This window comes from Medicago truncatula, chromosome 3, assembly GCF_003473485.1.
Source record: "Medicago truncatula cultivar Jemalong A17 chromosome 3, MtrunA17r5.0-ANR, whole genome shotgun sequence".
Taxonomy (NCBI): Eukaryota; Viridiplantae; Streptophyta; class Magnoliopsida; order Fabales; family Fabaceae; genus Medicago; species Medicago truncatula.
In genome coordinates this window covers 13,386,641-13,400,952 of record NC_053044.1, presented here as the reverse complement: position 1 = coordinate 13,400,952, position 14,312 = coordinate 13,386,641, and the positions used below count along the sequence as shown (strand labels likewise).

The following is a 14,312-nucleotide window of genomic DNA, read 5'->3' as shown; positions in this document are numbered from 1 at the left end:
CCTTTTTTTTCCGCATAGATATGTGTCAGTTGGAAAAATAATAAATCTAAGGGATGAAATTAAAAAAAAAAAAAAAAAACCTCAAAGCATGCTTTCTTGACTCTCACACACTTGATCCCTTTCTCCCCCACCCTCTTCATTCCCCTCTCAACTCCGCAATTTCATCCTCTTCATCTCATCATATCCATCATTGTTCCTTCGTCTTCCTCTCACCACCACCGACGCCACCTCCAACTTGCGATGACGACGGTCGTAGTTGCTTTTGGGGTGGTGGTTATAGCCTCACCTTGTTTTCGCTAAGGCTCCACAATCAAAACCCATAACATAGTAGTGATTTCTCATAGATCTAGACTTTTCAATCAAAAATTACAAACTCGGATCGGTTCTTGTTCTGAGTTTCAAAGTATAAATTGAAATCAATTTCAAGTTTTTGGTAGCGTCAAATTGTCAATAATCATAATTAAATAAACTCTTATTTTTGTCATTTAAATCTCAATCATTGGATTTATTTTTGCCACATGTCAGACATATATGAATTGGACAAAGCAAATAGAGAAAAGCTAAATTTAGCAAAAATAAACTCATTTTTATGTATGATACAAAATTTGTATGAAAGAAAAAAAAAAAACTCACAATACTATCTTTAATTCTAATCGCCATACATAATTTGCATGAAAGATGAACTTACCAATGATTATATAGAGTATTGCACATTGAAATAGGTCAAAATTGATTCACAAATTCTGAATTATTTATCTTTGGGATCAAGCAAACACTGAAATTTATAATCTTTAGAAGACTTGAATCCGTTCACATCACTCTAACCAAATTTCATGTATCAATGGTACCCACAACATTCCATGAATTTTGATAAAAATCCACAGGGAACCTATTTAGGATCGACAACATTCCATATTTAAAACAACATGCATAAATTCATTATTGTCACGACCCAATTTTAGGTATGACCGACAACACACTATTTGTATAGTCTAGCAAGCCTTAATCAATCACAAATGCAATCTAGAATCAAATTCTGGATTATTTTAAAGAATCTATGTCTCATGGGATGATATTAGTAAAACGATGGTGGGATTAACATTGGTTTGGTTAATTGGTTCTTTGGATCTCAAAATCAAGAATCAATAACTGACCCATATCAGGTTGGTTTAGGTTTGTTCAGTTTGATTTTGGACTAAACACGACAAGATCAAATACTTTTTCAGTTTGATTCGGTTCAATTTTTCAGAGCTTGTTTCGATGATAATGGGCTCGTCAAGACGGTTGAATGATATGCTTCAAACAAATTGGAAACCACTAAAAATGGTTGCTAGTACCAAAGGAGTAACACATTTTGGATAGACATCTTAGTTAAGCACTTATAGATCAGCACTTATTATATCAGTGATTATGTATAACCTATTTTTATAGCAATAGATAAAAAAAAAGTCAAAATTAATTTTATAAAAATAAGTGACAATAGCTTATGATCATGTCATTATCATAAGTTGTTTTCATAAGTTCATACAAACGGTCTCACAAGTACATATTTGATAACTAACTCTGCGCAAAGTAAATAAATTCTGTTTTTACACTGTTGATGCAAATATTTTATGTTTCCTTGTTATAATTCTGCTCAAAGGAATGAATTGATATACCTTTCATCCAATGTAGCAGTTCATTTTCAACACTTAGTTTACTAATTCCAAATATACATAAATTTTTATTCAAATGCATGATTTTAATTAGTGTACCAAGGTTTTTCTTACTAAACTGTATCTTTATGGATGAAACTCTGAGTTGTTTGCTTCTTTGCAGGACGTCTAACAGGGTCGGAAACATGTCTTCCCTCTTTCGAATTAGTACCGGCTTCTGGACCTGCCCAAGCTAAAGGACTAACTGCATCACACATATCACCATGCACAAAAATCATTAGTGCCAACATTTCATTCAAAAAGAGGGTGCTAGAGTTAGGTTAACATTTACTTTTTTATACACTACACCATACTCCACCATTGGACAAAATACACGGCAAATCGAGTGAAGATCAATAAAAAAATAACATAAAAATGTATGTACTGAAAAACGTGAAGCGAAAGCGTGTAAAAGGGTGAAAACTTCGGTGTATCAAGTTAAAATCATGCATTTGAGCCCTTGTGATTTAGTTAAAAATTTATGTACCTTGCTTAGGTTCAACAGATTTAGCATGAGAACGCTTCTTCTTCACGTAGTTCTCTTGCAAGGGCTTAGGCATTTGAAATGAGAACCGTGCAGAAGTTACACCATTTGTCACGTACTCTGGATGATCGGCAAAGAACCTTCAAACACAAGCACCGGGAACGAAATGTAAGAAAGATTGAAAGGCGATTTTTAATAATGATGTGACAGTACTTCAATTAAGACAAGGTAGCTTTCAAGGTCACATTGCATAGATAGTAAAGCAGAAGCAGAAGGGACATACTTCTCGACCTCGGGCATTGAGCGCAATTTCTTGCCTGATGGTGCTTTATAGTATCTAAAATATAAAAAAATAAAAATCAGAAAGTGACGATAAAAAAATCAGAAATTCCATGAGGGTAGACTTTCCTAACCAAAATTAACAACAGAAGATAAAAGGAATGACTATTAATAATGGATACATACATATCTCCAAATTGGCTGCTTCCTTCACCTCTGATTCGTAGCAGTCGCTGCCATCCATCGGGAGCCTGTGGAATTTCTGGCTTGTCAATAGCCCAAATCATATTGTTATCCTGAGAAACATCCTCTGGATCATCACAAGATATATCGGGTCGCCACTCACGAGCTTTTACACAAATAAAAGGATGTTGAAGGTTATGTTCCCGTATTTCTTCATATTTTTTCTTTGTTGGAATCAACCTCCATTTATAACAGGAATTACATTGAACAGTGAACGCACCAACTACTGGCAAAACTTTAGGAGCTGAACTTGGAGGTTTGCTTCGCAAAGGTCGTGGAGGTCTACGCCGAAGAGGGTCAGGGGCAAGTTGATTTGTGTTGTCTCCATTTGTCACATGGTCATAAAGGACTAACTTCTTAGATGTGTCATCATTAGAGAGGTTATTTTCATCATCTGAAGAAGAAGAAGCAGAAGAAGAAGAAACATACATGTGATCGGAAAAACTTGAACCCGTTAGGTCCTCCGCTTGATTCTTGGGTGTAAGCCAAAATTTTGTACGATGCATTTGATTTTCGTAGAAATCTAGCACCTGATACATTAAAATAAAATAGTAAAACCTTATGAAATATACTTAAGCAAGAAAAATCACATTCTAGAATAAATTCAAAGCACAAAAGAATTTTTATCGTCACGCTTAGGATTGAACGATCGACTCAAGATCTATGCATATCTTCTTTTGTCCAATCAGAAAATGAGAATTGGCACAGCCTAGGTTTTCGAATCATGAATCTTAAGAACTGTTTTCGAACTATTGAATCAAATCTTACTATGTATCGTACAACACACGATCAATAAAAAAACAAACGGCATTTGAAGTAAAAACAAGTAACATAAGCAAAAAAAGACTTATAAGCTGAAGAGACTAGGCAATCAAAAACAAAGAGTAAAAGAGAAGCGACTAGGAAACACTCACTTGGCAGAGAGAGGCAGTGAGGGACAAAACGCCAAAACAATATTTAAAAACTGAATAAAAGCTTCTAATTTTCACCAATAAGATGAGAATTAATGTATACCTTCAAAGAAAATTGCAACATTTGAAAGCTCATTCCATATTCAAGACAAGGCAATCAAATGAAATCAATTTCTAAATGAATAAAAATTGAAGAATTAATTGATATTTGCCAAAAGTAAAGATTTCAGAGAACTCATTCCATATCAAATCAAATATATTTTTTTGGTGATCAAATCAAATCAATTTCTAATTGAATAAAAAATAAATACTTAATTGATTTGCCTAAAAATAAAGAATTCAGAGAGCTCATTCCATATTGGAGACAAGGCATTCAAATCAAATCAATTTCTAATTGAATAAAAGTTAAAAATTTAATTGATATTTGCCTAAAAAATAGACTTAATAGTACAGATGTAATTTTTTTCACAATATCAATCAATCAAATGAACTCTTTCTTTTTATTTTACTCAAATAAATTGTTGAAATTAATATTTATGATCATGATCATTGATCAAATCTTAAGGTTAATATTTCATTGTATAGTGAGTTGGCGATAATTGTGTGTTGTAGCATACTTGATTTGAGTAAAAGAAAAATAGAAAGACTTAAATGCAATTATGATCCCATTTTATATATTTTTAACTTTTAGTCCCCTATTTTTAAAACCAATGTTTTGGTCCCCGTGTTAAGAAAGTCAACAAATTTTTTTGGTCCCCCACCAATTTAAGTGGATTATGGAGTACATAAGCTCAGCTACTGGCTTATGTGTTAGTAAATGGTTGTTCCACAAATTAGTTTATGTTGTGCAGGGGATTGAGGCAAGGTGGTCTTTTGTATATGCTCTTGTTTCTAATTGATATTGAATGGGTGAATGTTATGATGAATGCTTCCGTTGAAGTTGGACTTTTTTCTGATTATAATTTAGGCGCTTCTGAAGGGTGTTGGTCTCTCATTTGCAATTTGTAGATGATACACTGATTTTGGGTATAAAAAAAAAAAGTTGGGGTTACATGAGGTCCCTAAAGACCAATCTTATCCTCTTTAAGATGATTTCAAGGCTTAAAATTAATTTTCATAAAAGCATGTGGGTGGGTATGAATTGTTAGATTTTTTAGGGTGGTATGTATGACAGAAAGAACACATCATACTTCTTTTTCGTCTTGTTTGGTAGGAATTTCATAAATTTGATATAAATAAATAGATGTTTTCATGCTCCCACAAATTGACATTTGGGATTTGTGCTCTCCAACTTAGAGAAGAATAATTTTTTTGTTGCAAATGAATGTTCTCTTTAAACACTATTGGTTGAGTTTCCATTGTTGGATAAAGATTGACCCCCCTCACTCATGGCTTTTCATCTATGTCGTTTCTTTCATTCTTCAATTGTTCTTCTTTCTCTACAACATAGTGATATTCCATCTCAATTTCAACCAACTTCTTCTCACAATCATCTACTTTCTCAACTAGATCACTACATTGAAGTTTCAATCTATCAAATGAAACTTGACTAGTCCTCAAGAATTCATCTAAAGTATTTTGGAGTTAAGAGTTGTAATCAATGTCGATCACTAACTACTCTTCTTTTTCTATATAAGGTCCTTGCAATAATCACCATGATAATTCTTACACGTGGAACCACATCTCACATTCGATCTTATGAATATAGATCGATTTATGAATATTCATAAACACATGAAAAACATTAAGGATAAATTTAACCAATAAAATCAAGACAATCAACGGTATTCAAAGGATAATAAATGTTACATGATCAAACAATTACAAAGAAGTTTCTCCTTCATGACCTAACCTAGAGAATTAGCTATTCATGCTTCCTAAATATAAACTATTGCATATGAAAAGGAAAATATAAATAAAGGATCACCATGGATGATTCATTGGCTCCTGAATGGCTCCAGTCACTCCTAATCTTCCAAAATCATATTATCTCCTTCTTCTAATTGCCATTAGGTGTTTTTCCACTGACCTAGGTGTTTCCCTACTTTTCAGGAACAATTTTCCTGTAATGCAAGTTCTTCATGTCACGATGCGAGTTACGACGAGAGCTAACACCTTGCATTTCTTTTAAATCCCATGATGCGTAACTTATAATATGTGATGTGATTCAATGCGAGAATGAACATGGTTAATTACTTGAGATCCGGCGACACTATACTCATAGTGTATATCACGAGTGAGGCCGATGTTGGGTCAAGCTATTTTTTTCACTCCTTGCACCATTTCTTCTAACCAAAACGCTTCTAACAACTATGCTCCAAGAATCAATCATGATAGACTTGTGAAAAACATAGCACGATTACATAGTTGTATGGTTTAGGCGGATTTCGATGGTTGCAACGGTATTTTCCTTTTTTTGCCCTTTCATGAATTTTTATCGAATCATTTGCAAAACTCAACAAAAATACAATCAAACTCGCTACTTTAACTCTAAAATAACTCTACAAAGGAGCTAAAAGCCCTATATGATTTCATGTAATCAATATGGTCTTTATAATAAATTATAATTAATATATTATAATTATTCTCATTTTTTATCTATATACTAATATAAAAATCCATGTCCGTTGATTTTACCATTTTGCCCCTATAAGGGGCAATTCAGTAATCTATTAATTGGTTGAGTGTTTTTTTTCTGAACAATGGCCTATGAATTTCCATTTTTGCCCCTACCTAATTTTTTTTTAATTATTTTCTAATATTTATATTATTATTAACTTTTAATTATTTTCCAATTTTTATATTTTTAACTATTTTTTCCCCCAAATTCAGTTGCTTCTACATTGCAATTGTGGGAGATTAAGGTATTGTTTGACCCGACTTTTTTCAAACTTCTCTACATTTTTAAGGAGAAGTTAGGCCAAACACAATATCAATTAAGTACTTACTAAAAAAAGAACTTTTTTTAACGCATAAAATTGAATGGAATGAGCTTTGACCATAAGCTGTTAAATGTTACTTTAAAAAACTACTTCTCGACAATTTATTTCACAAGCACCTTTTTTCAACTCACGCTGGAACTTTTTCATTATTTTTTAATATTATATTTCAATATGTTTTTTTTCTTCCATTTAACTTTATTTTTTTTAACCGTTCCATTTAATTTTTTAATGAGGTTCCATTTAATTTTATCTTTTTTTCAAAGAAATTTTATTATCTTTTTATCACTTATATATTTAATTTCAATATCGTTTAATCATCACAACCTCACAAATATTTATTCACGCTGTCATTTAATGATTCCAAATATTTTTATTTCATTTCTTCAACCTCGCTCGCGAATACACACACACACATTAACGTTTAGAGTAATATTTTATGTCCGTCTGTATGTTTTTTTTTGTTACGCTAATGCATATAATTTTTTTAGTGTTGCTTGGTTGAGTGCTACCTCACCAATTTTTTTTTAACTATTTTCCAATTTTTATATTTTTAACTATTTTACAATTTTTTATTTTTAACTATTTTCCAATTTTTTCTCCCAAATTCAGTTGTTTCTACACTACCATTATGGGTGAATAAGATACCGTTTGACCCGGTTTTTTTAATGCATAAAATTGAATGGAATGAGCTTTGGACAAAAGTTGTTGAATGCTACTTCAAAAAACTACTTCTCGACAATTTATTTCACAAGTATCTCTTTTCAATTCAGGTTGGGAACCTTTTATTTTATTTTTTAATATTATATTTCAATACGTTTTTTTCTTCCAATTAATTTTTTTTTGAATCGTTCCATTTAATTTTTTTTAAGGAGGTCCCATTTAATTTTATTACCTTTTTTTCAAGGGAATTTTATTATTATTTTATCATTTATATATTTAATTTCAATATCGTTTAATCATCACAACCTCACAAATATTTTTATTCACGTTGTTATTTAATGATACCAAATATTTTTATTTTCTTTCTTCAACCTCACAAATATATACACACACACACATTAGTATTTAGAGTAATATTTTATGTGTGTCTGTTTTTTTGTTACGCTACTGCGTATAATTTTTTTTTTTGAGTTGCATAATGCCTATAGTTTTTTTTTTATAAAATTTTGATTTTAATTAAAAGTAAAATTGTAGATGTCTTTCCTTCAAAAAAAGGTCTAGATGCCTAAAAAAATTATACTTATATATATATATATATATATATATATATATATATATATATATATATATATATATATAAGGCATATCAAATGAGAGGAGTGTTAAGAGTAAATTGGTTTTCTCCATTTCTCTTATCCCGTTCTCTCTCTCTATTGCATAAGTCATAAGTGACTGCTCTTTTTACCTCTTCTATGTATTGTTCTTCCTTGATTTTTCTCTCTATAGAAAGGATCTCTTCAACGTTCTTCTGTTCCTTTCTTTCCTCTCCCTCAATTTAGATTCAATAGAAAGAAAACATAATAAGATTTTGTCAAAGAAAAGAAAGATTATGATAGCTTTGGGAGAGAAATTCCAATTAGTTAGAGTAATTTCGTAGAAGACTAACAAATAATCACAAGCTGATTTGGTTAAGAGTGAATTTATAGTTTAGTTCTACTATTGTTCAAATCCAACTTAAATTAACCCTTTTTAAAAAATTCAATCAATTGATAAGAAACGGGTCACAAAAATGGAAAATAGAAAAAAACATTCAATTGGGGTATGTATGATTTAGGTGGCCATAGAAATCTTCTAACAAAAGGAGTAAGCATCGCCATCGCCAGCTAAAGGGTTCTGTACAAGTTGCATTGAGAAGCGTGTGCAGAGGAAAGACGAAGAGATGTGTTTTTTGTTTTAATTGATTGCATAGCTATTGATGAAGTAACATGATTAGTTTAGATCCAATGGTTATTATTAAGTCCTCTCATCTCTCATAATAATCACTCCTCTCATTTGAAATGCCCTATATATATATATATATATATATATATATATATATATATATATATATATATATATATATATATATTGCACCTTTATATTGTAACAAACTATGTATATCTTTTTCTTATTCAAAAAAACTAAACATATATGTTTCCATGACACCAACAATGTAACAAATATAATATCATATAATATAAATTCTTATCTTTTTGAAAGACACCAAAAATATGGTATTCTTATACAAAAATATGGCATTAATTAAATTCCAACATTTATAATAGTAATTTTTTTTTAAGAAATCATCGGGCTTCTTCATGAGATTGTCAAGACAATGTCAATTGGGACTAGAAAGAAACTGTGTACAAACATTGTGTTGAAAGATAAAAGATATTATTTTCTAATTTGTCAGCATCAGATGATAGGATTTTGTATAAGTTTGATAATGACCTGAAAGATGTCTTTCCTTATGCAGTGAGAATATAGTTGATGTAACACTATGGAAAAAATATTCCGTAGCTTTATCATTTACCTTGAGTTCTTTGCTTCCATTTTGTAGTCAATGGCAACCCAAATATATGTAACAATTGGTCAGGTTCGAGGTTGCTCATCTACCTACATTATCCGGTTGTTGAGAAGTTTAAAACTTAGTAAGTTTGCATTATGATTTCACATAATAGTGTTAGAGTAAATTATTATTTCACAAATCTGATTTGATTGTTTTATGACAATGTTTCTTGAATTGTTGTCGTGACCTTAACACTTCTCAAGCTTAGAGTCAAAGCATCAGTCAGAACTTAAGTCATAGTTCGGCTTCTTCTCAATGTACTCCGTACAACGATTTTTCCAATCTGCCTCAGGTTAGGCCAATTGTTGAATTTATAAACTTAGTCAAGGTCTGCTTTTTTTATGCACAAACATGCTTTGAATTTTTTTACACACAAATTAAAAATACATATTGCATTATTCTTTATTTCATGTGCATAATTTGTGTTAGGATAGATATTGCATAACTATTTGAAAAGCAACTAAATTCAATCCTAATCAGTTTGGATGATATTATGAGAGTTGCACCAAATGTTCGAAGACATCAATGTCAAATGGTGCTAGCTATAGATGCACATGCAGGAGCGATGCTTAATTTCCATTTGTTTCAACAATGTTAATTGGTCAACGGGGTTCATATAATGCATATGAGTGCATTTATCTAGCCTTTTTAGGAAGATAATAGGAAGATAAATTAGAAGTCATGATACATTTTCTTTAGCTTAAAATCACTTACGTTACCTTTATTTTATAAATTATATGTAACTATATTCGCATACGTCTTATCCATGTTAATATGCATTAGACTAATATTGTTGTTATTTCTCTGTTTAACATTTTCCAAACGAGGTGTCAAGAACAAATCTAAAAGGAAAGTGCAAAACAATTACCCTCATTGATGACCAGACATAGAGAAAATATAAGTGTCGCCTCATTACTGCCGAAAGAGAAAGCTATGAAAAATATTTGGGTGGAAAGTGGTTCAATTTCTGCAAAGAACGTGTAATGGAAGAAGGTGGTAAGCTCATCTTTGATCTCGAAAAGTCACCGAAGTACTTGCATGTTCGAGTTGTTCAAAAGTAGATCTTTTCTACTAAACTATTTGAACTTCTACTATTTTGACGCATTGCTTTGGACTGTTATCGTAAACTATCTTGACTTTGGGATGTCATTTGTTCTTTTCATTTTGTCTGATGTAAACATTGGCAAAAAACCATTTTTTGTTAGTTTATGACACTTGCAGTCTTTTTTATAAACTTTAACTATTATGTAACGTTAATCTGCACATTGTTGGTTCCTTCATTGATTCCAATTACTATCATGTTAATTATAATGTTGTTTTCCTAATCTCTTGAACAAAATAGAACATGTTCTTTTCCTACAGCAAATCTTTATAATGCTTTGGTAAATGTTTTAGTAATGTACTTATATATATAATATCTAATTAACAGTGCAATTTGTTTTGTACCTAGAACTTCCCAAATGAGATATCAAGGACATTTCTAAAAGGAACAGGGAAAAAATCACACTCATCGAAAAACAAACTCAAAAAATATGTATAAGTTTCGCTTGATAACGGCAATGAGAGCAAGTTACGAAAAATACTTAGGCGGTCAATGATTCAACTTTTGCCGAGAACATATGTTAGAGGTAGGTGATAAGCTAATTTTTGATCTAGAGAAGCCACCTAAAAATATGCACATTCAAGTCGTTCCCAAATAAAGATTTGGTGTTCATGATCCGCACTTTCAACAGATCACCTTAACTCTAATCTTAGACAAGATTATCTTCACTCACCAATGCTACTTCTTTGCTTGATTTCATCTGATGTAAATATGGGTATCAATCTTTTTTTGGTAACTCTATAAGAACAACACTCTTTTTTATAACTTTGGATAATATGTAATCATAATTCACATGTAAACTGATTATATGATCTCTAAATCAGCCTATACATATTTTATGATGAATCACAATGTTTCGTCGTTTTAATATCTTTTCTTTCAATTTTTTTTTTATCGAATACATTATTGAATCCGTGCGAAACACGGGTTTGTAACTAGTTTAAAGTATAAAAATGAACTTATTAATTACCGACAGACGGTTGACCCATTTAAGAGATGTAAACTTTAGTGTTACTCTTTACTGTCTCATTTAGAGAAAAACAACAAGAAAACATTGAAGTATGCAAAAGGTATAGTTGGTCTATTGTATTAAAAAAAAAAAAAAACTTTTTCATTGTTATAATAGTGTTCATAAAAATGTGTTTGATTGGATTATAAAACAAAAATAACATTGCTTTTTCTTTGAGAGAAACAAAAAGAAACTTTTAAAAATATAACTAGTTCCTTGAAATATATATAATAGTTTATTAAAATCCTTAAATAAATTAGTTTAAAAGTGTTATATATAATAGTTGCATAGCCCTTGCTGCCGAGACAAATAATGTGCAGCAGAATATGGCAGTTGAAGGCACCACCGCGTGTTCGTTCCTTCATTTGGCGTCTTGTACACCAATGCCTTCCAACAAAGTCTCGACTTGCGCAAAAGGGGATCCCTTGCGACGATACTTGTGTGGTGTGTAATGAATTAGCAGAAACACCAATGCATATCTTCTTTGTTTGCTCTAAGGCAACAAGCTGTTGGAAATTATTGAAGCTGGATAATCTCTATCGTGATCTTCTTCTCATTGTCAGCGATTTTCCCTCTATGTTGTTCGCTTTTTTTGATAGGTTATCCATTTCTCAAGTGGCAATGGCAGCTATGACTCCATGAAGCCTTTGGAAATTTCGCAAGAGCAAACTTTGGGACAGTGTTGATACACCGCCGCTTGTGGTCATTGATCGAGCAGAGACACACTCTATGAATGGAGCTACATGCAACAAGCAAAACATCTGGTGCAAGAAATAACACATGATGCTTTGTGGGAGAAGCCGCCGCTCACAGTTGTTAAATGTAATCTTGATTGCGCGCTATTTAACAATAACTCTATCATGGGATATGGTTTATGCGTCAGAGACTCCATGGGTCTTTTTCTCCTTGGCATGTCTAATTATGAGTTTCTTATAGTCATTCCATTTGAGGCGGAAGCTACCGGACTTCTTGAAGCAGTCAAACGGGCTATTGCACGAGGCATGTAATCTGTTATCTTTGAATCGGATTGCAAAATTGTGATGGATGGTGTAAACTCTAGTGTCAACCCCCACAATGAACTTGGTGACATTATTTCTTATTGTAAACAACTTTTGTCTTTGCACACTAACTATTATGTGCGTTTTGTAAGGAGGCAAACAAATAAGGTAGCTCATAACATAGCTAGTGTAACACCCCGTTTTTCCAATATAAAAATTTCTAAACAATTATCAGAGTAAACATCGAATAACGGGATATCACATTCGAAACATAATCCAAAATCAGTTAAATAACAATTTAACTTCAACAAATATCTCAAACTTTGCAGCGGAAATTAATTCGAAAATCAGTAAATCGTTTTGGCACGTAGGCCCCATCAAAATATCTCAATTAAATAATCAACATCATAACATATCATAAATGATTCACGTAAAGAAATGAAGCATGCATAACATAGACCCCATCCCGTTACGTATCAGAGCGACCTAGACGACTCGGTGAGGCAAGGCCACTCACGACAGCAAACTGCACTCTAAGCACGATCACCTGCAAGTTACTCATACGAAGAGCAACATTTTCAAGCAGAAGGGGTGAGATTTCATAACACAATAATATTAATCAATATAATTCAAAATCATAATTAACAACATAATCAATCTTAAGCATCATTGCATCTTCAATAAACAATTATCAAGTAATCACATCATTTCAATCATCATCAATAACAAAACATCTTTTGACTCGACAAATGCGACAATGCAAATCTAAACCTCTTTATGCATGTGGTACCAATCAGGGCATGAGCCCCCAACAATCATAGTATTAATATATTATTAAGGCATCGTGGTGAGGACAAAGCTCAATTCGTGGTGAGGACAAAGCTCCAGGGCATGAGCCCCCATCAAGTATGCTAATGCATGGACTCAATCAATCTAAAACAATCTTAATCAACATCTCAATATGCATCCAATAATTTGGAGCTCAACAACATCTATTCATCTTATAATGACTCATGCAACTTAGTTAAATAACAGCAGCAGCATAATCAGATCATAACAACATTATAATTTCATAACAACAATTCATTTTCAACAACATCAAGTTTATTCGAGAATAATTCAAGTAATGCATTTAATCGTTAAATCACATTATAAACAACTTAACAGTTCTTAACAACTTCACAGGTCTCAGTTAACATCTTAAATAGGTTTCATTACTACCTAATGTCCATTCCTAATAAATTCATTCAACTCAGGTCACGACATTATCAAAATCACTCAGTTCTGGAAGTGCTCGCGAGGCGAGAGCATCCGCTCGCCATGGCGAGTACTTGCCAGATTTCCAACTATGGTTGTTCCAGGTTCAATCTTGTTCTAAGTCATCCTCTAATCTTTAATACACATCTAAAGGTACTCAAAAGCATCTAAGGTTCAACTAAAAAGTCCAAAATACGAAAATCAACATGCTCTCTGGTCATGCTCGCTATGGCGAGTAAGGTTGCTCGCTATGGCGAGCTACGACTTGTAACTCGCGAGGCGAGGGTATTGGCTCGCGTGGCGAGCGATGAACTTCATCACTCGCGAGGCGAGGATCATCGTTCGCCAGGGCGAGCGATGAATGTTGGCTCGGGCAGAATGCAGTTTTCTTCAAAAATTCATCTAAACTCATGGTTAAAAGCCTAATTTCGATTCCAGAATTCATTCTAAACGTATTATAAGGTCAAGGGACAGTTTCTACATCAATATAATCAATTTTCACCGTTTGATCATCAATTTTAGGGATTTGACCTAGTTTTCGATTCCTCCAATTCAATCCTAATTCTTGCTAATTAATCATCAGAATTATACTAATTAACATTACTGAATCATTAGTCTCACCCTTACCTTGTTAGATGAAAATCGCAGCTCTCCTCTTGGTCTTCTCCCTTCTATGGCTTTTTCCTCCTTTTCCAAAGTTTTGATCGTACGTACAAAGTGTTTTTCTAAAACTAGGTTTTCTCTTTTATATCTCTTCCTAATATCTTATCTTATTTCACTTTCTCCCCCAAAACTCTCTAAAATCTCAAAACAGCCCTCAACTAAATATTTTATTTTATTTTCAA

At 32.2% G+C, this 14,312-nt stretch overlaps 1 protein-coding gene across 1 annotated transcript; it reads right to left on the bottom strand.

The window, feature by feature from the left end:
* Positions 1–1,519: 1,519 nt before the first annotated feature.
* On the bottom strand, positions 1,520–3,224 carry LOC25490404 (methyl-CpG-binding domain-containing protein 2). Its single transcript, XM_013603827.3, has 4 exons — positions 2,644–3,224; positions 2,462–2,515; positions 2,182–2,318; positions 1,520–1,899 (listed from the first exon to the last, which is right to left on the bottom strand). Exons 1-4 carry the CDS (start codon positions 3,204–3,206, stop codon positions 1,769–1,771), a joined length of 885 nt encoding a protein of 294 aa, XP_013459281.2. The 5' UTR covers positions 3,207–3,224; the 3' UTR covers positions 1,520–1,768.
* Between the last annotated feature and the right edge of the window lie 11,088 nt (positions 3,225–14,312).

Coding starts and splice junctions, on each gene's coding strand:
- LOC25490404 (XM_013603827.3), bottom strand. CDS start 3,206: ATGCATCGTACAAAATTTTGGCTTACACCCAAGAATCAAGCGGAGGAC. Junction 2,319..2,461: donor TCAATGCCCGAGGTCGAGAA/GTATGTCCCTTC, acceptor TTGTGTTTGAAG/GTTCTTTGCCGATCATCCAG. Junction 1,900..2,181: donor ATCTGTTGAACCTAAGCAAG/GTACATAAATTT, acceptor TGTGTGATGCAG/TTAGTCCTTTAGCTTGGGCA.